The 27,035-nt window shown below is 41.5% G+C and overlaps 1 protein-coding gene across 5 annotated transcripts in view; it reads left to right on the forward strand.

Annotated features, from left to right (window-relative positions):
• DLC1 (DLC1 Rho GTPase activating protein) overlaps positions 1–27,035 on the forward strand; it is a 286,531-nt gene that overhangs the window by 248,569 nt on the left and 10,927 nt on the right. For 4 of the 5 annotated variants that reach the window (XM_035323410.1, XM_035323411.1, XM_035323409.1 and 1 more), the window contains 4 exons: positions 12,135–12,206; positions 14,700–14,781; positions 21,715–21,778; positions 24,690–26,116. In XM_035323410.1, the coding sequence (XP_035179301.1) occupies positions 12,135–12,206; positions 14,700–14,781; positions 21,715–21,778; positions 24,690–26,116 (1,645 nt within the window). Of the gene's footprint in view, positions 1–966; positions 1,132–12,134; positions 12,207–14,699; positions 14,782–21,714; positions 21,779–24,689; positions 26,117–27,035 lie in introns of those variants that run through there. The other variant, XM_035323413.1, reaches the window with a different exon arrangement.

Below are 27,035 nucleotides of genomic sequence, written 5' to 3' on the forward strand. Positions count from 1 at the left end.
GCAGGTAAACCTAATGATGCCAAAAAGAGCTGGAATGAGTTGAGATACGAAGAGGTAATTGATTAAGCGGGTAACATGTATAGTCAGGCTTGAAGATATAGTACAGCTCTGTACTCTTCTGGGCTATTAAAGTAAATTAATGACCTGGAGCTGTGTAGGGGTTTCCAGAAACAACACTGTAATAGCCAACTGGCCACAGTTTGCAGCCTATAGAAGGGGAGTTGTTTATTCTTCAGCAAATTGCCTACTCAGGCACCACACTATATATATTCTATATCTGACAGATCATAGCACAGAAACAACAACTGAAACTTAGAATAACAACAGTGAGTCTAAAATATGAGGCTGTCTTGGAAGAAAACGAACGAGTCATAATCTTTGATGGGCTCCAGCTATTTCCAAAATCTCACAGTACTCTTTTCCACGCTGATAGTTTGGTGACTGCTCAAAAGGAGCTGTGGGGACTCGGTGCCATTTTCAAGCCCTGAGCATCAGTCAATGAATAAGTGTTTGATCTTGAGGAAACATATAGGGGGTTAAATGAGTTAGGGAATGTGTGCAGGGATATGATGACAGCCAAGCAGTGCCTATCTGCATGCCATGTCTATGGTCATGCTGCAGTCCCCATAGGGAAAACCCTTGTGGGTTTCCATCCAGGTCCAAAATGAGGCTTTGGTGCTGTGCAGGGATTTTTGGCATGTCACAGCATCCCTTGACCACCCCACCAGGCCCAAGGCTCCATGTCCGAGGTGCTCAGGGAAAAACAAAACAAAACAAAACAAAACAAACAAACAAAAAAAAAAATCCAGCTTTTCCATCGGAAAAGCCTGCTAGCCAGAAACCCACCCACAAGGCCACCCGGGTGGCTGACAGCCTCGAAGCGTCCCCAGGTGGGGTTGGCACTCCGGGGCCGGGGCGGGACGGGGGCCTCTGGGCGGGTCCCGGCGGCGGGGGCGGCCGAAGGGGGCCGGCCGGGGGCGGTGGCGTTTTGGCGGTGGCGGTGTGGCAGTGTGGCGGTGGCGGTGTGGCGGTGGCGGTGGCGGTGCCAGCTGCGAGCCGCCGCCGCGGAAGCAGGCAGCGAGGGAGGCCGGGGCCCCGCGGAGGCTCGGCGGGAGACCATGATCCTCACGCGTAAGCGCGGCCGCCCCGCGGGCTCCGCCGAGGGGTGGCTTTGGGGAACATGGGGTGGGGGCGAGGACGGGGAGGCTGCGGGGGTCCCCGATCCTGGCAGCAGAGTGGGGAGGCCGGCCGGGATCGGCGCGGTGCGGCAGCCCCAGGTGGGACGGCGCAGCCCCGAGCGCTGCTCCCGGGGCGCGGAGGAGCCGCGGTGAGGGCAGGCGCTGTCAGGGCAGCGCCGTGCATCCCCTCGGCCACGCTTCTCCCCCCTCGCTATTCTTTTTTATTTTATTTTTTCTCCTTCCCGGGAGTGGGAGCCGCCGCCTTGCCCTCGAAATGGGGCGCAAGGAGCCCGACGGCCCCCCGCAGCACCCTGGGCTCCGGCCAGGGTTCCCCCTGCCCAAGGCACCAAAGTATTGAACTAATAGCCCTGCGCAGAGCTGGGTCGGAAGGCTTTGCCTGGTGTGTTACAGTACTTAAAAACGTGTAGATTAAAAAACTGAGGGGTATATTTTTAATCTTAGCCCTCAGTTGTAGATGCTTTTCTTTCTTAAAGGAGTGTGATTGGTTTGAATTACCCTGATGAGACATTCCCAGAACCAGAGGCGCAACTCTTTGCTGGGTTATATTTTAATGCTGTTTGTAAGGAACTAAAGGGACAGGCAGGCACAAATCCATCAGCAGTTCAGCGCAGACCTGATCCAGTGCCCAGATGGCAGTCAGGTCCATGCTGGCTGATGGCACGCAGGGTTTGGTGCTGGGTGCCAGCAGCCTCCTGTCTCGGCTTCCAGGTGCCCCATCTGCTCCCCACCACAAGCAGCACAAAAAAAAAAAAAAAAAAAAGGAGGCTGAAGTGGCCAGGAAGCGAGGCTGCTGTCCCTCTGACAAACGGGTTCAGGTTTCTCCTCCAGTTTGCCTCTGAGGTCCTGATTAGGACTGAGGTTCTTTATTGTGGAGCAGGGTATAGCCCAGAGAAAATGTTTGAGAAAAACTCCTTTCATCTACAAGGTCACGGGAATCAAAGTGTTTGGTGCTACCTTTGTAACCTCTAGGACTTTTGATCTCTTTATCTTCTCTTAAAACAACTTGGTTAATTGAGTTTTTAGGAAGTGGAAGTGCAGATACATTGTTTTAGACTACATGGAGCTGTTAACTATTTCTTAGAAATGGAATTTAAAAGCAAGAATATATCCTACCACGTTTTATTGGTTTTGTTTTTTTAAAAATCTCAGTTGCGTGGATTCGGTGTAGGATATTTTAATTCTTGAGTTGGGGTCTTCCCAGCCAGTTCTGCTGCTGCTGGGCCAGAGAGGAAGGCTGCTGCTGGTCACAGAAACCCCCAGGACCTTGTGTACTTTGCCTTTGGGGGGGGAGGGGGGGAGGAACAAGGTACCCCAGTTGTCCTTATGGACTAATCTCAACTGTTTATATTAGGATTCCTAGAAGAAGGAGATGAGAGGTGATTTGGTTTTACTTTTCTGGTTCTTCTTATCCATTACATTCTAGGCAATGGTTTGTTTGAGGCATGAGAATTTATGAGTTCTGCAAATATTTAGAGATGCAGTTTGCATGATAAAGTGCTTTTTGAATTTTTAATTTTTTTTTTTTTCTCCTGGTCAGAATACCACAGTATGCTGTGTTTGGGTTTCTTCAGAGATTCAAATTACTCTCATAATTCTCCTTTGATTGGAGGTTTTCTGTTGGTTTCAGTATAAACATAACTGCACCTTTGGCTGGTTAAAAGGACACAGAGGAAGAGAACTCATGTGCTTAACAGGATGGTCCTGTACTGTAAACAAGCACTTTTCATGCTTAACTATCCTTCCTAGCAACAGGAAGAAGGAAATGAGGCTATGCAAAAGGACCCTGACACATTTCAGACAATGCCAGACCCACCCTAGCATTCATACAGTATAGTCAGAAGACTTGGGGAAATAAAAATAGCTTCAGATGTTTCCCCTTCCTTCCTGTGCATATTATAGAAATACTGTAATCGAATGATCTGCAGTTCACAGAAAACTTGATCTCCACAAAGTTAAGAGATGATGCCCCCATATAATTTTTATGTCTACATTGGCTATCATATTGTTTGGCATACAGCATGATCCTTGGTGTTTCATGAAGTACCGAATGCTGTAACCTCTCTAGCTCTGTACTGAGTGATTCTGGTAATTTCAGCAGTTCCAGGGGCGTATTTCTTGCTTGTTCCTGTGCCATAGGTAATTCTGACTGGTGCAAGATAGCAGGATTGTCTTGCTTTGTGCTTTGTGCTTTGATTTCTGAACCAAAGAATGGAGATAAATGTGAATGTGTTGCATTTGCAGTAGAAACTAACTGAATTAGTGGGGTGTATAATATTATGTAGGACAGGGATACAGATACAACCTGTAACTTGTTCTTGTTTCCTGCAATGAATGCCTTTCTTGGTTAAGGAAAAAAAAAAAAGCCTGTGTTTCTGAAATGATACATTTTTCCTTTTTCTTCCCTTTTTATTGTCTCTTCCCTTTTTATTGTCTCTTTTATTTCCTCCCCTACTCCTCTTTTAAGAAAAAAATACATAGTCTATGTTACACCAGTGGTGGTGAGCAAGTCCATGAAAGGGGCACAGGGCTGGAACTGTGGTTGGAGTCTCTTTGCTGGACACTTATTCTGCTTTGCTTGCATATACTGAGCAATACCATGTCCTACACAGCACACCTTTGAAATCAGTAGGTTTGTTATCACAAGATGTCATTTGACATAACTGGTAGCATTAAAGTCATTCTCAACTTACCTAGTTGACTGCAGTTCTCTGAGGTCAGTTATCTGACAGGTACTGGTAATACCACACACCTTCCTGAAGTACGTCAGTGTCTACAAGAGTGTGCTGAGCGCTGTTGGTTTTGGTGTCTACAAGAGTGTGCTGAGCGCTGTTGGTTTTGAGGAGGAATATTCTTTCAAATATTGTCAAGTATTACTTTCCCTTGGGAAGCACTGTGCTAAAGACAGGATCAGGAAATATGATGGCCCTCTTATTTAACTCCAGAATTCCTGCAGAATTCCTTAGACTTGGTCTTAAACTTATTTTATATATATATATATATATAAACCTCTCAATTCACATGCTTTTCTCAATCTTTGCAAAGAATGCTTCCTGAGAAGATGCATAAAAGACATTTGCCAAAGCCAGCAAACCAATTTGACCTTCCCAAAGATATTCTTGTTCTCTAATGAAGACTTGGAATTTAGAAAAATATATTCCTCACATCCTTGCATCTTGGGGAAGTTCATTCTGTGACCCTGATGGGTCTGGATGCCGTCGTGGCCAGCCTTCCCTCTGCTCTCCACATGCATTTCTCATTAACAGATTTCCTATGCATATTAAGATGCAAGAAACTTTCCAACATAAAGCTTCATGGTGTGTGTTAAAGTCTCTTTTTCTGCCTTTCCATACTCTCTGCTTTCTTCTGCAGTGCTGCAATGGCTCTGCTGTATCTAGACCCCTGAGGCTCAAGTTGCAAGGTGTGACCAGGTATTGAGAAGAGCATTTTCAAATATGCTGCATCACAAACATAATACTATAACTCTCTGTAATATCTGGAAGAAGAAAGTACATAGTAATAATTGTTTTGGGAAAATCGAGGTTTGCACCTTTTATTCTTACTTGAGGAAATAAGAAGTCAGCTGGGACTCTCTGAGCTTTGAGCTGATCTGTTTCACTGCCACTGGGGTTTCTGACCTGTTCTATCTGGTGTTGTATCACCCCCACAGGGTGCAGGATGGGGACTGGTCATCAGTGAGGTAAGCACAAAGTGCTTATGATGCAAAGGTAGTCCTTCTCCCATACGGTTCTGCTCATGTGAGCCATTGGGACAGCTCAGATCATCCCTTATACCATTATGATGTCCTAGATCTGAACAGGTGACCCAGACGTTGGGTGTTGTCAGAGGAGGTGTCTGTCATGCCGGACCTACTCACTTTTGCCTCCCACCAGAGCTCGACAAGCCCATGATTTGGGCTTTGCATACAGTATGCAGGCTTACTGGCTTGCAGGCAGGGTGCCGTGGGAGAGTGCTAATGCTGGCTTTGGGAGTCACAGTGGTTAATGTCTGCCCGTCAGTGCCTGTTCAAAGGTTGCTCTAACCAAGTCATCTCTGAGAGAAGAGGCAGTTAAAGTCATCTTCTGTTTCCCAGTCTTTGGAGGAAGATTAGTTTCTCACTCTGGAATCTGTCAACATGACCTCCTTCAGAGGATTTGACTAAATGCTTTCTCTGCCCCAAATAATCCTCCTCCAAGACCACCCTGTGTTAATCAGGCCAGACAAATAACCCACGTGCCCAATTATTTCTCAAGTGTTTAGTGTTCTTTTGTTTTGTTTTGTTTTGTTTTTTTTAAGTCACTTGACATCATGTTCCTCTTCATCTCTGAATCTTCTTAAAAGTGAATGGGACAAGACCATCTTTAACCTACAAAAAGAGTTGTTCTATGGCAGGAAAACTGCCTTATGAAGCTTTAGTTTTGTTTAAACCATGTTTTTAATTTTAGAATACTCTTTAAAATGATTTTCTCGATCTTCCTCTATATGCTAAAAATGCAAAAATAATTTAGAAATAAATTACAATCCTGATTTACAGTTTACAGTCCTGGTTTATAGTGTGCTTGATGGTGAGCTATGTGGCAGCAGTTGTGTTCTCTCTGCTCTCCTGCCATGGGGCACTGCAATTCCTCTTGATCTGATGAAAACCTGGGCTGCTCCCTGGGCTGGGGATGTGGCTGACAGCACAGCTGGACTTGGAGAAAGCAGAAGTCTAAATTTAAATATTTTTGTTACTGTTAAAAATAATGAGGAGGACTGTGAACCTGATTTCAATATACAGAAGACTATGAAAAGGAGATTCAAGTTAATTAGGTTTTGATTCACAAAAGAGTCCTTGTGTTTCCTGTGCTGGCCAAGAGGATTGATGTGCAGCAAGAGCTACTGCATTATGTAACCTGGTACACTTGGTAGGGGGGGAGAATTAAATAAGCCAACACACACCTATGCAGATATTTTGAAAACCAGTCATACATACGTACTTATATATATATATATATATATAATATTTTTTAAGTCAGCTTTCATCATTTAGGGTATAAACAAATTTAAAACCTCATCATGGAGTTAAGCCATTTTTTCTTTATAAAAGCTCAGCTGAAAAAATGGTGTTCAAGCTTTCTGATTTTTTTCAAAGAAGGTATCAATATGTGATCTTAAACATCTGTTTCCTTACTCCTTCTTCATCTGTTCCCACACAAATTCCAAACATATTCTGTTTCTTCTCCCAGTGTCCTGTGGTTTATACATAACATCAGCAGCATAGTTACTGTTTTGCTGCAAGGCTCTGTAACTTGAAAAAGCCATTCCCATGTTTAACCCAAAGCCAGCCGTAACACAGTAACACAAGGAGAGTGTTTCTTTGGTCGTCATCACATAGTTGAGAGATATTTGAGTAACATTCCCCACCACCACCTCTTTCAAGGTTCAAAAGCCATGCCTATTATGTATTTTCCATGACTCACTGGTTCTTCAAGAAATGAATCCTTCATGGACTGAATGTGTCTCACCAATATTTTAGAGTAGTGGTGTAATTATATAGAATAATAGGAGATTCCAAATGTGTTAGAAATTTGCAAAGAACCTTCAGTAGTGTTTTCAGAAATCTCTGGCTTTCAGTGGCTGAGTATTACTGACAAATTTACCAAGCTACAGTATTGTTTCAAGGTCACTATCCTGATAAAATGCTGGTTTTCATTAATTACTTTCTTTAGGCCATGTTAAGTGCTAGTTTTTGAAAGGTGGAGCAGTAAGTTAATAATATTGCCGAAGGAATATATAACTATATTGGTGTGAGTAAAAACAGACCTACAAAAAGGCATTGAATTACGTTCAAAGCTACAGTTGCACATCTTCAAACTGAAAACCATCTGAGGCCATGGACACATAACAGGCTAAGTCGTAGGAAACCATACTGTCCCAATTTTAAAGGGCTGCAGGCATATGACAAATTACACAGAGCTGATTTACCATGTTCATTTTTAGACAGCTGCCATAGTGCCGTTTGTTCTGGGTTTATCTCAGATTTCACATCCACGTTCATGTAGCTACGGTCTGAGTGGTTGGAATAGTTTGATCAAGTCTAGTGTTGGGACCACAATTCACATGTCAGGGATGTAATTCAAGCACTTGGAAAATGATTGCTTGTGCTTCAGCAGTGGAATTCTACCCAGGAAAGAACATTTATCATATCTGAGCCACAGCTGGCCTTAAAAAATATGATCCTGAATGGTCTCAGGCTTCTTAATAGCTTCGGACCACGTTTCAGAATTGAACATAGATTTTGTGAAGCACCTGAAATTTCAGAGGGCTGTGAAATATAGGAACATGTAGTTTCTGATACAGACAGAAAAAGAGGACAAGCTTCCAAGGATAAAAGCTCTTTTGCAACCATTAAATGGGAGCATTAGTCCCAGAAGAGCAAACTCTTCTGTGTTCCATCTGTGCCTTAGAAAACAAGCAAGCAGTTGATGGAGTTTAATGCGTTGCAGCAAGGAACGTGTGGTTTCATCTCTAGCATTCATGGTGAGAAATCAAATTCTCTACATTGCGTAGGAGAGAGTGTCTCCTGCAAGCTAAAGCAGGAAGATGGTTTTGTATTCAAATTTTACCAAATATATATATTTTTTCTCTTCCGGAAAATGAAAACTTAATTTCAACTATAATAACCTGGTCAAAAATGAAGACCAAGAAGAACCCCAAACAAACTGGTTGTTAGGTATGGCATTGGAGTGGGACCTTCATCAATGAAAGCCCATTTTGGATGAGATTATATTTTAACAGCATTGATTTGACCAGTCTTGCTACAGAATTTTACAATCCACTCTCTTCAGAGAGCCAAAAGGTGAGATGAGTAGAACTGGTGTGTGGAGGTGTTAATATGGTCATAAAGGTGTCTGAGCTGAGGCAAGAGGAAACCATCTGCTTGGAAGAACTGTTCGTACGATGTTTAGCACTTAGGTGAAAATGGAGCCAATGCGTGACTGTACAAAGATACATCTGGTTTGCACCTTCCTGAAGACCCTGAAAGAGCTGTTGCTTAAGTTGTGTGTTGTTCTGCTTTGCTTTTTGTTTCCATTAAATGAAGGGGAGAAAAATCCAACTTTTGAGTAGATCTTACTCATAGCTCGACTGCTATGATTTTATTTTATTTTTTCTGAAAGGACATTCTTATATTGTTTTTTATCTTCTGTGGGAAGGAAGGTGTCCAACAAAAGATGATATGCATCCTACAGTTTTTCCCTTCTGCAGTTGCAGTATCAAACAAGGCATGAGTTATTTTTGCTATAAAGCTTTAAATCTGTAAATCTGAAGCGTCAGGAACTGAGATTAACCAAAGTTAAACCAAAAGGAAGTTAGAAGTTCCAATTTTCACTCATTAGTTTGAGGAAGAATTGGGTCATCCTAACCCCCCAGGAAGTGGGTAAATAAGGACTAATGGTTCCCAACCATACACAAAAGGAACTCCTACCCTTGATTTGAAGATGGAGGCCAGCTTTGTGAAGCAGACTAACAAATAAAGCTGTTTCCAATAAAAATTTCCTGTTTCCTCTTTAACACGTTTGCCTGCTGTTTGCTTACACGACACCAAGAATAAAGACTTCATTGTACTCCTTTTTTGTTTTGTTTTATTTTACTTTCTAAGAGAATTTCTTGTGTATCAGGACATTTAGAAATAATAGCACAATTTCTTTCTTGCGGGCAGTTCTTTGTACCAGAACCACCTGCTGTTGGAGGAGGGAGGCAGCATAGGACATACGTCTGAAAAGCTGCGCATATGTTTCTTGTGGGGAATGTATGATGATTTGTAGTTTATTGTAAAGGTTTAAATGATGTGGGTGTTTGATGCAGTTGTTGTGGCCAGCATTAGAAAGGAAGCGGCCCCGCAGGGGTGGAACAGTGAGGAGGGAGTGAGACCAGTCCTTTGCCCATAGCAAATTGTATCAGTTCATATGAAGGTTTGGATAAAGACTGCCAGGTCTTCATCTAAAGTACATACGTGGTGGGAAATTGCTTTGTACATCGTGGCTGATTAATTAGAGCTGAAGTGGGGTTTCCCTAGGATGGGTTGGAAAGCAGCGTGTGGTTCCTGCACAGGTTGCCTGTCCTCCTGGCGGCTCTCAGCTGGCCCTGGCCAAGCACGTGCTGTGTTGGGCAATGAGTTTGTACCTCAGGTAATGATCTGTCATGAATACTTCTGGGTGTCCTGTCACTTCTGAAACTTTGCCAGGGCAGAAGCTGAGGAAAAATCTAGTTTCAGAAGCCCTGTTCATCCCTCTTGTCCCTCCTGGTCACCGTTGATCCTGATGACAAGAACTTGCACGTACTGCCCATGTCCACCTGGGTATGAAACCAAGGCAGCCGGCTGACCAAGAGTGGGAGAGCTGCCAAGCTGAGGAAAAGCCAATATCTGGAAAGTGTGTTTCACCAACTGGCGTTGGACTAGAGGGGCTGCTTTTTAAGTCCTGCCTCATCTCCCTGTGCTATGGTGCTCTGCAGTCACCCACACCCCTCTTCGGCTTGTGCTTTGTGGGGACATAGGTGACGTGGAGGGAGCCTTGGCCATGGGGGATGCCCTGGCCTCTTATTCTAGACAGCTTTTGAAACCCCTCAAGCTTCTGGGGACTTGCAGCAGGGGCTAGAGCTCAAAAGGAGGCAAATTAATTCCGCTTTTGCACCCTGGGTGCAGTCCTGTGCCCAACCCTAGGCACTTACCTAGCCCAGCTGATGGACAGGTGCACTGGCGTTTTATTACTCTGCAATTCTTGTGGCCAGCCAGGAGGAACTCGGGTATTTCATTGCCTACATGGACGTCTTGGGGGATTCTCAAAAGTATTTTTAAAGCAAATATGTTCTGAAACATCCCCAAGGCAACTGACACCAGGGTGCCCATAAAATATGACTTCCACATAACTTGCAGATATATTTGGAGAAAAGATATACAAAGCTTCTACAGAGAACCATAAAAAAAAAAGAAAAAAAAAAGACATAAATACATATTCATAATTTTCTAGCTTTAGAAATACTTTGCAGGTCATACACCTGGGGTGCTTGGTAAAGGACCTATGAACAAATATTTGAACACATTAAAGAGCCCCTGTAGTAGTAAGGAATCTGACTTTTTTCAGTTGCACTACAAGCATATACCTGCATTTTTAGGCGGATACCGATTATCAGGAATCACTTATTCAGGTTTTTAATCAAGTTGAATTCTCTTTCAATTCAGCTGCTTCTGCTTGATGTGACCTGTAAAAATTTGCATTTTATTCTAGGCACTCTTAAGAATTACTTGAAGATTTTTTTTTTAATTTAATACTTTTATTGCATCCAATATAGTAGTATTCAGTTGTCTATTCTTGCTATTACCAGTACAAATTTTAAATACATTTTACTTTCCTTTTTTTTAAAAAAAAAAAAAAAAAACTTTATTACCTTTCCCAGCTACTTCCTGGGGATAGCAAAATTAAAATGAAACTTTAAGCAAAACTTCAGAATTCCTTGCAACTGGAAGAATGTAAAGAGTAGCTAAGTCAATCTGTCTGTACGTGCTTGTTCTCATGTGGTCCCATAACCCAAAGGTGAAGCAAACACAAGTTACACAAATGCCTGCTTGTGCTGACTTCAGTGAGAGTGGATTTTTAGCTGTTTATTTATCTGGAATGTTGTGCTTTGGCTCACCTTAACCCCTTGATTTGGATATGTGTCCTAGCAAACCAGTCTGGCAAAGCACAAATATTTTAACCCTGTTGTAGCTGTTTGGAAAATCAGGGGGGGACTGCAGTCATTTTGGAGACCCTAAAAGGTGTCTGCTCTTTCATCTGATTTTGGTTGTGGTACCTACGTCTCCCAGGGACTATTTTGTAACATGCCAAAATCTTGAGATATTTTGCTTATGTTATGTTTGGCTCTTCACCTATATGCAGTAACTTGTTTTCTGAGCAATTGTATTGAACTCTTTGTGGATGGTTTCTGCAGCAGGTAGCAATAGTATCCACTCTAAGTAGGTGGCAAAATTGTCTACTCAGTTGGACATAATGAAGCTTTTCTTTTCTGGTCCATCAAGAAGAGTGAATATAATCAAAGCCAGATGAACATAAAGAGTTTCTGATTGTTCACTGTCGGTTTGATCAGTTCTAAGCAGGGAGCTAAATTCCCAGTAGCACTTTCTTGAATTTTTAGAACAGAATTAACCAAGTCTGATTCCTGAAAACTTGGCGAGTATCCTAAATAACCTCTACGTTTTCCTGATTTGTGAGCTAACGAGAAAACATTTTCTTCATTTCTGTATCTATTAGGTAACAAATGAATTCATGTAAAATTTATTCACAGACTAATATAGCCCATGTTCAGAATGTTTCCTTTCTTTCGCTGTTATATATATGTATGTGAATAATTCCATTTTGCGGCATGCTGTTTTGGGCAGCAAGAGGGAAAGTTAGCTGAATTTCCTGTAATATACCAAGGAACTCATAAATGCCTTGACAACCTCCAGTGAAACCGAGTTCTTGTTGGGTAGTAAATACCTGCTTGAGTGAGCTGCAATACAGTGTGTCAGTTGTTCCTGGTCTTGGGTTTGTCAGTACTGTATCTGCAAGATGTTAAAGCACATAGCATTATTAGCTCTACTGGGAATTTCTGTCAAGACAGAATAGTTGTGCCACAAGGATCATAAGATTTGTTGAAAAAAAACATCATGTTAATTGCAGTCTCTAGTGTTAACAAAGCCTGTGCAGAGTAATTTGTAAATCCTATAGTTTTCATTTGTGTCTGATGAGGTCTTGATAAATCACAGGTGAATGGTAGGATATGTTTGACAATGAGACAAGAAGCAAGCTGAGATGAGCAAATTTCAGTTTCAGTTCAAAGTAGCTGAGCTGAGAAAGGAGGGAGCTTTCGCTTTGCAAGTCACTAATTGGATGGTGCTTTGTTTCTGTCCTCTTCCAGAAATCGAGGCCAAGGAAGCTTGTGACTGGCTGCGGGCTGCCGGCTTCCCCCAGTATGCACAGCTCTATGAAGGTAGGTGCCCAGGCTGTTCCCATCAGAACCCCAGCTTGCAAGGTGGTAATTCATGGCATCGATATGAAACAAACGTGCAGCTTCATTTTTGGACAGTAAGGTGTAATACTCACCATTAAAGGAGGTTCGGAGGCACAACTGTGTCAGTGCATAAGATAACTTTTAGAGACTGGGTTACTTTCTGCTACCTTCCATGCACATAGACATACCATACATATCCCTTTTTTTTTTTTTTTTTTTTTTACTCAAGGTTTTACTCAAGCAAAAGGAAACTTTTCTTCTGTCTTCATTTCCTCTCTGACTTGCTAGGAACTTGCAGTTTTGGCAGACTACTCTTAAGCTCTGATGCAAAATGACATACATAAGTTTGTTTTAAAGAATGACATCTTAGAGGTCCTTTTTAATATGTGTTATTTTCAGAGGGATTTTTCCTCCTACTTAAAATTACTTGCACTGTGGTGAAACTATTCTGTACTTTCTTATCTGCCTCTTCTTTTTTATAAAGCAAACTCCAGCTGCTGCTTGTAAGAATGAGCATAGAAAGTCCATTATTTACAGTGAATAACCATTGGAAATTACAGCAAATGCTGAGCTGACCTTCTTGAAAAATGATCTAGTTGAGCTTTGATTTGCAGCTGCATTGGCAATATGAGATGATAATAGCACTTTCAAAAGCAGCACTTGGCAAAAATGTCCTTTGCCTGTTCAGAAATGAAATTTCCCTTTTTTTTTTATTTTTTTTTGGGGGGGGGGGGGGGTGGGGGTGGTGCCAATGGAAATGCCAAGATTTTCTTGGGATGCAGATCTGGGACTGTGGTTCAAGTCTTTGTTAAAACCAGGGACAACACTGCCAGCTGAATGTGTGGGCTTGTGGGCTTCATGCTGTGCTGAGCTGTAAATCTCCAAAGAAATTGCATGCATTCAAAAAACATGCCCTACCTATGATTGCAATTGTCCTACCTAGAGACTCTAAACTTTTATTAAGTTTCTAATTTAGGACCATGTTCTTGCCTAACATCAAAAAGGACCACAGAGGTGAGAGCAAGATGTGAGAGCAAGGCCAGCCATTCCCATTGAAAAGCCAGCTGTCCTTTCATGAAAACAATATGCCATTGTCCTTTTCAGGCCCTTTTGGCAGCAGCAACATCAACAAAAACAGCATAAATTAAGCATAACAAAAAATGGATTTGTGCAGACTATCGACATCTTGTCACCCATCTCGCTTAGTGTGCCCACAAGAAAACATCTGGAAGAACATAAGATGCAAGCCCTCTCAGAGGAAAAACTTAGATCAGCACTGTTGAAAAGTACCAACTGAATGTGCTCACTTCCTTTACTTGCACTCTGGACTTAAACTAGAGACAGGGAAAACTGCGGATCAGTTGGGTATAATACAAGAAGTCACCTTTAGGCAGTACACATTTAAAATGGAGATTAAACTGTGAAACTTCATAGTTGCTCTGCCTTCTAAAACTGCAATTTTCTGTTGAGAAGACAGGATTTCTTGTATTTCACAAAATATGTTGTCATAATAATATTATATACCTTTCAATAAATTAACACCAGATCTATTCTTTTCATCATTTCAACTCACTCTTCTTGTCTGTGGAGATTAAAACATTTTATAGACAATCACTGGGACCAGGAAAGTTGTATGTAACTGCAGCAATATGTTAGGAGTTTATCCTTGTATTGCTGCATGCCCTGAACACCCAGGGGCTTTGGTGGGAGTTTTGGTTTTGCAAGGAATGCCAGATCAGGACCTATATGACAGTCAGGAATCCGTGGAGGACAGTAAATAATGTATATGTAGTCACTGCTTCAGAGCTGAAGTAAATTTTCAGCTCTCTGCCAACACTGTTTCCTCCCCCTCACTCTCCCGGTTGTTTATCTAAATAATCTTTTAAGGAAAGGAGGCAGTATGGGTTCTACGAAGCTTGGCGCTCTTTCATTTCAGCCCATATCTCATTAATGTTGTAACAGAGTCAAGTATTTAAATTGCTTGATTAACAGCCAAGGAGATTCTGTTTTTCATTCCAGAGATTTGGGTTTTACTGACCTTTTTTCTTTAAAGTGAGATACTAGTACTTTGATGGAGATTGTATATTTATTTTAAATAAAGCTAGCCTGAATTAGTTTCAGCTTCTGATGTTGGATAGGAAGTTCACATTTGCCTTGTTTCCTCTCTTGTTGTTTCATCTTTGCTTTGCTCATTTTTTTCCCCATTACGCATATCAGCTTTCAGTTATCAAAGCTGCACGTCAAAAGCTTATAGACAGACAGTACGCACCTCTGGCATTTGAGCTAGTAAGATGCGCATTTATCTGAGAAGTGCCAATCACTTGTGGCTTGGTTAGCTCATCTGAAGGCAGCTGGTGGTTTTGAAACAAGTCACTGCTGGGAATAACTGTGGGTTTTGTTTGTTTGTTTGTTTGTTTGTTTGTTTTGTTTGTTTTTTGTTTTTTTATTCCTCATCTGTCTCTGTTCCTACAGATCTCCTCTTTCCAATTGACATCGCTCTAGTCAAGCGAGAGCATGACTTCCTGGACAGAGATGCTATTGAGGCCCTATGCAGGTAGGTGGGGAAAAATCTCACTGCATCTTGTAACAAAACTCCTCCCGTTTAATGGAAAATGCAACCTGGGAAAAGCATAACCACAACTAAATTATGTATTACAGGCTTAACCATTGTTTTGAGGCCTTTTGATTATTCATTATCAGTATGCATTTTTAATCAAAACAGTATATTTGGGCTAAGTAATGTTTGGGGATCTTATTTAAATCAAATCTGGGATAAAAATGGCAGAAGTCTTTGTGACAAGTCTTTAGTACCTATTTCATATAGCTATATATTTTATTCATTCTTTACTTTTATTATTGATTTCCAAATTAGCAAGCCATGTGAAAGCAGAGCTGTGTAGGCGACAGCAATCTGTATGTACAACTGTAGCATCATTTCCCATGCAGGAATTATTTTTTTGGGAGCAGTATTCGCAGATAGGCTGCTGCATTCTCTTACCCTCCTGTCTGACACTGGTGAGGAGCCATGTGTATATATAGTCATGCTGACCTCAGGGCAGGGCACCACTCTATGTACACCATGATCACTGAAGTGAATGTGGATGGCTGTAAAGGATAATGTGAATTAATCTAAAGGGTTTACTTTACCACCGCCACCAAGGCTGGCCTGCCCTCAGCCACATGCTCCCATAGCTTATCTTAATTGTTTATGCGCTCCTACAACGAACCAATTCAACTTGCTTACCCAGCTAAAAAAAGCCTCAGTAGTCCTTGCTGGGTTAGGAAATTGGATCAGCACATGGAAAGGAGTAATGGACTGTGGAGTGGGTGCAGAGGATGACCACAGAGCCAACTGCAAGAGCAGGACACAAGGGGTGGGCAGAAAAAGAGAGAGCAAGACTTGCCTGTGTGGGGCAGCTTGTTTTCACAGAACTACAGCCCCATCATTACCAATTTTATCATATATAAGCAATTACTGTGGCCCCATTTTACACTTACCTATCCATCAGTTACCTCCTCTAGCGTGAGTTCATAATCTAAATTACAAAAAAGCAATAATTTTTCATATCTTCTATTACCTAGAAATAAGTGCAGTTTTCTCCCTTTGTCCTTCATTATGGCAACTTTCCAAGTTGTCTTCTGAATGAATGCTTTAGATACTACATGCCTGATGGCCGCAACTCTAAATGTCAATAATCTTAATGAATTACAAAACCCTTTTAAGAAAGGCTTTATGTTTATAGTGTTCTCTTGCCATCACTGCCATGCTTGGAAGGAGAGAGAGAAAATGGAATTTTAAGTTCCTCAGAAATACTTTCAGCATTTTCAAACTAAGGAAACAGATCTGTTGTTCAGTCATCGAGAGGGAAAAAAAATTATTCACGGTAAATTCACAATCAAGATGCAGTAAGGCGCCTACTCGATCAGCATTAAAATGTGATACGTTGGTCTGCTTATTTGTGTGCTCTGGAGCTTGTGAAGTCATTGAACAGAAAGTACAGCAATGTGAATAAATGCTGGTTCCCAGAAGCATGGTATTCCCTTGCCAGGAAAACAGAATACAGTCAAGCCAGCATATTTTGGATCTAGTGCTCTCCTGCAAGAATACTTTTTAACCTGGGCTTATTTAGTTAGATGGGGGGAAAAAGTTGACAGACTGTTTCTTACTGGTAAAAGTAAGAATATGTCCTCCATATCTCTTTGAGACTTGCTGCTAATAAAAGCAGTTAGCACTTTTATTGAACTTAGAGGACAGCAAAAAAATCTGTCCTAAGAATGGATTCTTATTTTTTAAGCCTTCTAATAAAGGTTAAAAAGCCAAAATGATGTGGGTATATACACATTTTGTGAAACTAGTAAGTCTTTCACCAGCCTGCTAATTGTAAAATAACCTGTTCACTTCCATCTTCAAATTGTTTTCTATGTAGTGTACATGAGAAGTGTATATCTTCCTGTAGCTTGAGACTGAGATTTTAAAGGCAAAACTATATCATTCTGAAGCCTGTGGCTTATCTTTTACAAAATAATTTTAAAACTGAAGCTAAAATTTCTCCAGAAGCATTCAGATCCTACCTTAACATAAAACTGAAAATCATCTTGGATGTCTGAATTTGGCCTTTTGTCATGTGTATTAAACAAAAGCAGTTCATTATCACACTATTTCCACCTTTAGATTTTTTTTCACATCTCCTTGTTTAATTTTGTAAAGCTCATTAAAAAACATGGAGAGGCTACGTCATGTGGAATGCTGTGTTTCTTCCTGAAACCTAGGTTTATTTTGACTCATGCCATGGTCAGTGTGTAAACAGTAGAGGATTTTGCTCAGTAAAGGAGTTAGAGCTGTTTCACAACCATAAGTCTATCACTGTTTTTGACTCAAAATCAGAGTAGTATTGGAATTATTTGCATTTTCAGCATGGAGCTAAATGACTGCTGTATGCAGTTGATGGTAACAAAATAGTCCTCTGAGCTGAGAATCTGCTTTTCAGTATAACTAGCAGTCTTCTCTCAGCAGTTTTAATCACTTTCCTCTACTTACTGCATGTGAAAAAAAGCATTTTAAAAAAGACTGTGGAAATCACAATGACAGTGTGTATTTTTTTAAGGTTTGAAGCATTTTAAACAATATTTTACATCTGAACAGTACTGTCAATTATTGTTCGATAAGATTAACATAAACAGGAATAATAACGTAACAGTTTAGCAATAACGCTTTGCAAAATTCATTTTGAAATGGAAAAGGTTTCAACGGCCACCCTATTAAGGGTTTTCTTGAAAAATTCTAAGTAAAAAGCAAGTTGAGACTTGAATTACAGAGATAGCATGTGGTACGTTGTAACAGTAGAAGATAAATGGTTAAGAAATGTCATTTAGTGATTGTATCATGTAGTGTAGGGTTAAAAATGTAAGTCATGATTCTGCTTTAATTTGCTGGGATGCTTCATGTAGAGACTGTGTGAAGTGCTGCTGGCCTTGGTTTCGTAAGCCTCTGTGTAGATTAATGGTTGGGAATTTTTCTTGAGAGGGCAGCTGCCTGCATAATGTGCTCATGAACTAAGTACTGAAACATGCTTATCCTAAAGGCTGTTGTTGCTAAGTGCAAATTACATAGCAAGCTGTGATGGAAATCCCATTTAATCTCCTTACACGTAACTAGAAAACTGCCACACTGTCTACACAAGAGGTTTCTTAAATCTTGTACTGTCAGGATTTCTCATCCAAGAAATTGATTGTAATGGATTAGCATGAGCAGCATTTACTAGTCATACGGCTTGGTTTGTGGAGACCTGGCCTCCTTTGCAAGTTGTAACATGCAGATGAGCCCTGGGAGCCAGCACAGGGACTGTCCACTGCGGCGAGACACGAAAGACCTTGTATCATCAATTAGTTACAGGTATAATGGAGCTGGAGTTTGCCCTGTAGTAAGGAATGAAGAATTTAAATCCATTAGGAAAATATTTTAAACTGAAGTTCAAAGCTAGATCATACACTTACTGAGATGGAAAATTCTAGTTTAAAATCATAAAATGCTTTTATCTGATACAATGTGCTGCTCCCACTGTTCTTGAGTGTGTGGGATGAGAATTTTCTGCTGTTAATGACCGCAGAATGAATTACCAAGTGATTATAGCTGGTAGAACTTAGTGGTTCTTAGGTTAACAAAAACTTCCTATTACATGGCCATAGTTTAATTTATAAAATAACTGAAGTTAGCCATGCAAGTTGAAATTTTTGGTATTGTGTGTGTTATCCAAATTGCATTTAAAAAAAAAAAAAAAAAAAAAAAAAAAAAGTTCAACTAAACTAGTTCGGCCGTTTCTGAGAAGATGACTGAAAGAGCACATTGTTTGCTCATTTCCTGGAGAAATGGAGCCTCGTGTTTTGGGTCCAGCCAGTACAGGTTTCCAGTGTAGCCCCAGGCTGATATGGGGTAGTCACAGTTTGGGGAGTGGGACTGAAAGGCAGGCTCTGTCACATTTGTCACCATTAGGAAGAAGGGCTTTGCAGAGCCCAGGTAAGAGTTCTGGTTGTATGGAGGACAAGGAGAAGGGATGTGGTGGAGGTGTAACATGGGAGCTCTCCTGCAGAGTGAGAAACCCCTGGATGTGCAGACCTACAAAGAGAGGGCTGACCCAAAGATAATTACCTGAATGATGGGAAAGAACATTATCTTGTCATCCAGGCAGTCATTCAGAAAGACAGTGGACAGGGTAGGAGGCATTGCAGAAATGGAGATCGAGATAGCAAGGCGGTGTAAGTGGCTGCAACCACTGTCTGCAGCAATCCTGCCCCGTCACCCTGTCTCCTCTAGAAGTCCTCGTGAAGGTGTCACTGAGACAGGTTTGGGCAGAGTAAGACAGAGCTAAAGAATGAGAATCTGCTGCCTGTCAGCAGAGAAATGATGAGCTGAGTTTATACCTGGAAGCAGAATTATCTGAAGATAAGCTCTAGAGCCAGAAGAGAAAATTGAGGTTCATTAACAAGTTTGAGATCTGTAGAAAATAATGTGTGCTTGCATGCTTAAAAAGTATTGCAAAGCGAAGTGAATGTTAGTGACAGTTGTATGGGTAACTCTCACCCTGGCAAAGCCCAAACCTTGCATAGCTTTGCACACTCAGTAGCTTGTTTGGAAGGAGGCTCTGCATGCCATACTGTGCTTTCAGGGTCCTATAGCTCCAGGAACTGGGCACCATTGAACTCACGTAACAGCTAAAGCAGGATGCGTGGTGTATATAATGAAACTTACAGACCTGAGGCAGTCGCTGCAGAGCATTTGGATTTTAAAAGGGAAACTCTTTTTATGATGAAATCATGTCAGATGTGTAAGGGAGCCTTTATTTGCCTCACTGCTACTGTGTTTAACCTTGCTCATGGGGGTTATATTATCTTGCCTTCATATTCATTTTTGTAAGGTGTGTGCTGGGGGATTTTTTTTCTCAAAATTCCCATTTTTCACCCATTTAAGGGTTTTATGTTAGATAGGAGAAAAGCCTGTGGATGTAATCTTTGTGAAATCAGAGATTGCCTTTATTAGCAATTAGATAGGCTGCAGCAAGATAAAGCCTGATGCAAGGATTCAGTGATAGCTTCTCCCCACATAAGTCAAAGGTTGCCACAGTGTGAAATTCGTAAATTATTACACAGTACAGGACTGAAAGCGATGCAGTATTCCCTGCTATCGAGGTCTGGCAGTTTGGAAGGAGAATGTTTGTGAAGCAGTGGAAGGGAAGCAGCTTCCTGCTGCTGTGTGGCCTCTTAGAAACCAAATACTTGGGTAGCGTGTACGTGGGGCAGTCACTCCTCACCCATGCCATAAACACAACTAGTGGGAAGGTCACGCACCCACCAGTAGCAGCAGGAAGGATTGCGCCTGCTGTAAGTCAGAGCAGAGGTGAAAATGGAGAGATCTGGATAACTTTCCTACCCTGCCACTGGCCTACCATTTGACCCGTGGCAATTCTTCCTGTTTCTCTTCTTTTCTGCTATGTTGTGGCTGGGTCTAATTATAGATCAAACTGTCCTTTTTTACCTCACGACTGCAGCAAGAGCACCAGTAGGAGCTTTTCCATTTTCTTTGATGGCCTCAGGATCAAGCCCTGTGTAAATACCATCTGCAACCAATCCTGTGCATGAAAGGAAAGAGGAAAGAGAGGAAACTAGTAATCCTTCCTGTGCACACATTTTCTAGATTCAAGTTACAAGTTTCAGGAATCTGAAAAGGCTCATCTGAAGCAACAGGACAAGTCAGCATTTTTTTTCTTATTTAACTTTTTTTTTAATCCAAGTTTTTCAAAGCTACCAGTACAGGTTCTTTACATTTTGCTTGAATGATGTAGGTGAAAATTTACACTGCTTCCTTCAGAATGAAGCAGACTTTTTAAACCTCAGCCTTACCCCTGTTCAGTTTGCATGAAAGGGGCAGTTCTTCTCCTCTGCTTCTCCCCTTCACATGCTACCGTTCACGTGGCTCAGGAAGCTGACATGGGCAAAATGCAACCCCCCCCCCCCCCAGTAAATGGAAAAATTAATTTTCAGCTCCTCTAGCCCACAGTACAGCCTTGCAAGTGGAAGCTTTCCATGAGGGAGGCAGGAAGAGTGGAGACAGAAGGAGGGCAGAGAGGTTTCTTTGGACGTGATGCTTTCCATGTCTGTCAGTCATAATGGACGGTTCTGAGGACAGGAGACAAGAAAGAGGGCTTAGTTTATTTTAGGGATGCTGGATCACAAGCTCATCAGAGAATAGAGGGATGCTTATATATATTCATACAGTACTTTGAGATGTGCATGCAGAGTGCTTTTGCATGTCTTAGGGAGGCTGGTTAATTCTTGTTGCTGCAGCGATTTATTTTAATTGTTTAAATTTTAGTCCTCAAGAACAACATTCTTGCATATAAAAGAAACTTTAGTTTAGGAAGGAAAAATTAGATATGTGGCCTTTTAAAAACTCATAGTTGTGCTGTCCCAGGATTGTATTGAGAATAATTACATTACACTTCTCACAAACAAAATGGGTCCCTAAGAAGTGGAAAATAATTTTTCCTGTTTGAGCTTTCAGCTGATGAAGTATAATTTTAAAGTGGTGTGCTGCTTTGTACAGATGTGTACAGTGTCAAATAAGAACCCTATTCTCTTATGTTCTGTCTGAGATTGATTGTTTCAGGGTTTGAATGTTTAATATTTAAATAAATGTAATTATTACAATTCATTGATTACAATGTGCTTCTTAACTTACTCTAAGTTTCTGTTTACTTTACTTTGGTTCAGGTAATAGTGACAAATAGTCATCCATCCCTCCCTCTGAAGTTAGAATACAGCTAAATGTAATGGGTTAATGGTTAAGTATAATTAGGGCTCTAATTGAAACTCTGCTTGTGGCTATTTGTATGCAAAGCAGTTTGGGGATAGCCTTCACAAGAGCTTTTGAACTGAAATAGCCTGTGCCAAAACACTGGAGTTTTCTCTTAATATGGTTTCCTTTGCTTTGCAGGCGCTTAAATACGTTAAACAAATGTGCAGTGATGAAGCTAGAAATCAGTCCCCACAGGAAAAGGGTAAGTACCTTTGACATCTTCTGTTACAGCATTGTGCGTTAATAAAACTGAAATAACAACAACAACAAAAAAAAACTAGCAGATTTTTTAGCTGTAGCGTAGGGTGACAGCTGAGTTGAACCTGCCAATGACTCATAGTCAAAACTCTGCTTATATTTCATCTTATGTTCTCACTTAGTGAAAACTGCAGGGCTTGGCCCTGCATAAAGGTTATTTGTCTAGCTAACTCTTCCATGGGATGCTGCTCTCAGCCTGAAAAACACTGGGATTCTCTGCCTGCTGGTGGAGTTGTTTGTGTTGTAGCTTATTACTTGGTCTCAGGCAGGATTGTAATTAGTAGGCATGATGGAGGGGATCCTGACCAGCCACCATGAGCTGGCCTGAATGTTAGAACATCATCCTTGATGTAATCTTCACAATTTTGGTTCTTTGCCATCACATTGGAATTGTATTCTTTTATTATAATATAGGAAGTGTGACTGAGCGTGGCATGCAAAAGAGACAACGATTTGTAGTATTTGGCATATTGTTTCCTTTTTTTTTTTTTTTTTTTAATTACAGCTCAAAATTAAAGCAAAATATTTAAAGAATATATTGACTATCTTTTTAGAAAGTTTATGCACCTCCAGGGAGTTTAGCAGGAGTTAAAAGGGTTTCTTGGTTGTTCATGATCCCTGTGGAGCATAGTGAGAAAGAAGAGAGAACCTACTGTAACTTCAGTAAGGTAGTACAGACAGAAAGCTGAGCTGTTGGATTTTGCTAGTAAGGTACCACTTGATAGCTGTCTTAAAGCTATGTGGGTGTCCTAGGAGGGATCAGTAGTTGATACTGTCCCCTGGGATATGACGACTGCAGATAAAGATGACTGAACTAAGGCAATACAATGCTGCCCTACCCTTAGGAAGAATGCATACAAATGCTCTGAGGTTGTTTACCAGGAATTAATCCCCTCTTTCCCTATCTGTTTGTGGTATGCTGGAAACAGCACCCAAGTTCCAGAAGATAACACTCTGAGGCAGCATATATATGAACTTTTTAAAAGTAGGGGTAGACCACTGGCTTGCCTGTTTATGACCACCAGAAGATTTCTCCTCTTTGTTTTTCAGTCCTGTTAACACTGGAATGATCAGTATTGCTGCTAGATGTCAGACCAGACCCAACTTCTTCCAGAGTCTGAATGTTATGTTTTGTTTCAGTCCTTCCTGATTTTCACTCACCACTCATGTTCTGGCAGAGGGACTTTTATACCATTTCCATTTGTTCTTGACTTCATTAAAATTCTTAGCCTTTAAAGCTTTTTAATACTAGGGAAAAAATTGTGCTGACAGAAACATATGCTTGCTTATGTTGCATTGACTCTTTGCAAATTAAGATTGCTTTACTGTTTCTTTTCTCAGAAAAAAATAAAAAATAAAAAAAAAATGTCCACCACCAACCCATCATTATTATCTATTGACAGTTTCAGGTGACATTTTTCCTCTGGAAAACTTTAAATAAGCAAGCCAGTCCTCTTAGATTTTCATCTGAGTCATGGACAGAAACATTGGCTGTAGTAGCTGGGAAACAAAGAAAATGACACTTGCTCCGTTTCCTGTGTGAATTTGGTTAAAAAAAAAATAATATGGTGTTTCAGTTATCTTCCTGAGATGATGAAATGTGCTAAGAGGGGAAAAACAAAACAAAAAACTAGGAGAGGATCAGGAGCTAAAGTTATGCATAAATAAAATACTTGAAATATGAATAACTTACTTATTTTTCAGACTGTGAGTGTTTGTGTTCCTGGCACACAAATAGTTACAGTTTGAGGCGTGTGTGTGTACTTGTTTTTAAATTAAAGCAATCTAAACAAATTAAGTGAAACTTCAGCATCCATGGAGCTGTGTGCCAATTAGTATTCCCTACTTTGAACAGCAAAGGTTATTTTGTGGTTTCATGGTGTCACATTCAAATAGCTCTCATTGGTTTCATTCTTCCAACTGTGCGCAACATGAAATTTTCCAGATACTTGGAAGACCAAAAACACCAGTTCCAGGATCATTCCCTTTCAGGATTTAGATGAAACGATTTAGACGTAAGTGATGTATGTGTAATTGTGCCCTCGAGCATTTGTCATACATCAAACATAATCAGAGAAGATGCTATTTACAATTTACTTATGTGCTATACTGTGAGTGAGCTTTTGCTGCTCGCTATCTATGAGTGTTAAAGTTTGCCTGGAGCAAGACTGAAGTAGAAACTTCACAGGACATTCTTAAAATGTTAGCTGCTAGCCTGTGGGAGGAAGAGTGGACCAGGTAGGAGCCTGGAGGCATCAGACTGTAGCAGTGCAAGAGTTTCTTTTGCTGTCTCATTAGTCACAGTGAGGAGACCTTTTAAACTTCCAGAATGGGTAAGGAATTAAGCTGCTACAATTCACAATGTATGAGAAACATCTCTTAATTGCAAAGAGGAGTATAAACACAGAGCCACTATCAAAAGAGTGTAACTTTGGAGAGAGTCCAGAGGGACCCCAACCCCGGACTGACTCCAGAGTAAAATTTTATGCATGCCAGGAATTTCCATTGATCTGAGGGCTATCCGCTGTGACCAATTAATTAAATGTCTATGGATACTAAGGTTTTCAGAAAAGAGCAATTTAAAGCAGATTGCATTGTTTGTTTCTTTTTACAAAGCATATATCCTTTGTATTTTAAAACTGTTAAAAAGTATTGTCTGTCCCCTGTAATCTTTTCTTGTGATGGGCTTTATGGCCTAAACTTCCTCTCCCTGAAGTAAGAGACTGTTTTTGCTTTAAATTCATGAGAACAAGGTCATGCTTAACTCAGTTCAGTGGGCATTGTATTTAAACACAGCTGCCTATGAGATGTTGGCAGTTTGCAAGCATTATTTTCAGGGTTCTTTTTCTTTGCAGAGTGAAGATTCAGATGAAGATGAACCGTGTGCAATAAGTGGCAAATGGACTTTTCAAAGGGATAGCAAGAGGTGGTCGAGGCTTGAGGAGTTCGATGTGTTCCCTCCAAAGCCAGACTTGAATACCTCCTCCCCAGAAGCTCCCCACCTTACAAACGCAGCAAGCCGTGAGAGCGTGCTCACAGACCTCAGCGAGCGGCAGGAGGTGGCTTCAATTCTCAGCATCAGCAGCACCAGCAGCCACCAACCAACCCTGCAGAGTGAAGCATCTACCACCAGGACAAATTCCGTCGTGAGCGTTTGTTCTTCAAGCAATTTCGTAGCAAATGATGACTCATTCAGCAGCCTGCCCTCACCCAGGGAGCTGAATAGCTTCAGCTTCAACACAAAAGCAAATGAGAAGAACACCAAGTCTAAAACCAAGAGCCTGCTCAAGAGAATGGAGAGTCTGAAAATCAAGAGCTCTCACCACGGCAAGAACAAAGCTCCTTCAAAGCTTGGCCTTATTATTAGTGGGCCCATCTTGCAGGAGGGCATGGATGAAGATAAGCTGAAACAACTTAACTGTGTGGAGATTTCAGCCCTCAATGGCAACCACATCAGCCTCCCCATGGTACGAAAAAGGAGTGTCTCCAATTCCACCCAGACCAGCAGCAGCAGCAGTCAGTCTGAGACAAGCAGTGCCGTCAGCACACCCAGCCCTGTCACGCGAACACGCAGCCTCAGTGCGTACAATAAAAGGGTGGGCATGTACCTGGAAGGCTTTGACCCCTTCAACCAGTCGACCTTCAGTGATGTGATGGAGCAGAACTTCAAGAACAGGGGAAGCTTTGCAGAAGACACGGTGTTTTTTATCCCAGAAGATCATAAGCCCGGCACTTTTCCCAAAGCACTCTCCAATGGCAACTTCTCCCCAACAGAAAGCAATGCTTCTGTGAACTGGAGAACAGGGAGTTTCCATGGCCATGGCCATCTCACCCTCCGGAGGGAAAACAGTGGAGACAGCTCCAAAGAGCTGAGCATGGGAAAACGGCGCAACTCCGCTAGCTCAGTGAGCAGCCGCCTGAGTATTTATGACAATGTGCCAGGCTCGATCCTGTATTCCAGCACAAGCGACTTGGCCGACCTTGAAAATGAAGACATATTCCCAGAACTAGACGACATCCTGTACCATGTGAAAGGGATGCAGAGAATAGTAAACCAGTGGTCAGAGAAGTTCTCGGATGAAGGGGACTCTGACTCAGCTCTCGACTCCATCTCCCCGTGTCCTTCCTCCCCAAAGCAGATCCACCTTGACGTAGATAACGATCGAACGACACCGAGTGACCTTGACAGCACAGGGAATTCACTTAATGAAACAGAAGAGCCTTCAGGGATGCAAGACAGAAGGGACTCTGGGGTGGGCGCATCTCTGACACGGTCCAGCAGGTGAGCTCATGAGTAGTGGGACTTGGAGTGGCCCCACTGAGGTCCCCTCCAGACCCACTGGTTCTGCAGTAGCTGCACCACACTCCGTTAAGGCCTTCCTGTAATAGAAGTTAGGGCCACTGAAGCACACACGTGCCGTTCCCATCACTTCCAAAAACCATTATAGCCAAGGAAAGTATTTGTACAACACTTGTAGATAAGAGATTCCCACACTTCATAGCTATATGTTTATATGTTCAGCTCAAGTCGTCACTGAGAAACAGCCTGCTCAGCAAGTCAGTGTTTGGAGCAATGTTAAGGCAGGTTTGGGGGATGGGAATTCCTCAAACCAAAATGGTGTGTGGGAGGGAGAAGGACCTCAAGTAGTACTATTCACTTTTCAAATTGGCTAGGAGAGCCAGTGGAAGTATGGTCTGTTTTGTGTCAGTGTATAGTAAAAGCCTGGACTTTTAGACTGTCTCAAAAAAATTGCACTTTCAGTAGCAGGCTGTTTCTTAATAGCATGCTAGGGCACTAAATCTGCAGGGAAGATGGGGCTTGTTTACTTTTTCTTGATCACTGTAGCACAGTAGCAGCTTGGGGGAGCTCCAGAGGCCTCCCAGTTTCTGTTGGGAGTTTCACCATGTATTTTATATTGTGAATAGAGCATAGGGCTGAATTCTTTCTAGCTTTGTTTCCAGTTTTCCTTTTAAACTGGTGCAAATCATTTTGGGCCCGGTTTCTGCTGTCATTTAGTTGCCTACAGCTGATTCTATAAACTTAATGGGACTTTTAGAAGAACTTAGTTCCTGTTTGATGTGTCTTGAAATTTGAGGCCTTTTTTTTTTTTTTTTTTAATGGAGTTGTTTGATTCTGACTGACTTGATACTGAAAGGGTTTCTGGAAAAAAAAAAAAAAAAAAGAAGAAAAAAAAAGTTGT

The sequence above is a fragment of the Oxyura jamaicensis genome, chromosome 4 (genome assembly GCF_011077185.1).
Source record: "Oxyura jamaicensis isolate SHBP4307 breed ruddy duck chromosome 4, BPBGC_Ojam_1.0, whole genome shotgun sequence".
Taxonomy (NCBI): domain Eukaryota; kingdom Metazoa; phylum Chordata; class Aves; order Anseriformes; family Anatidae; genus Oxyura; species Oxyura jamaicensis.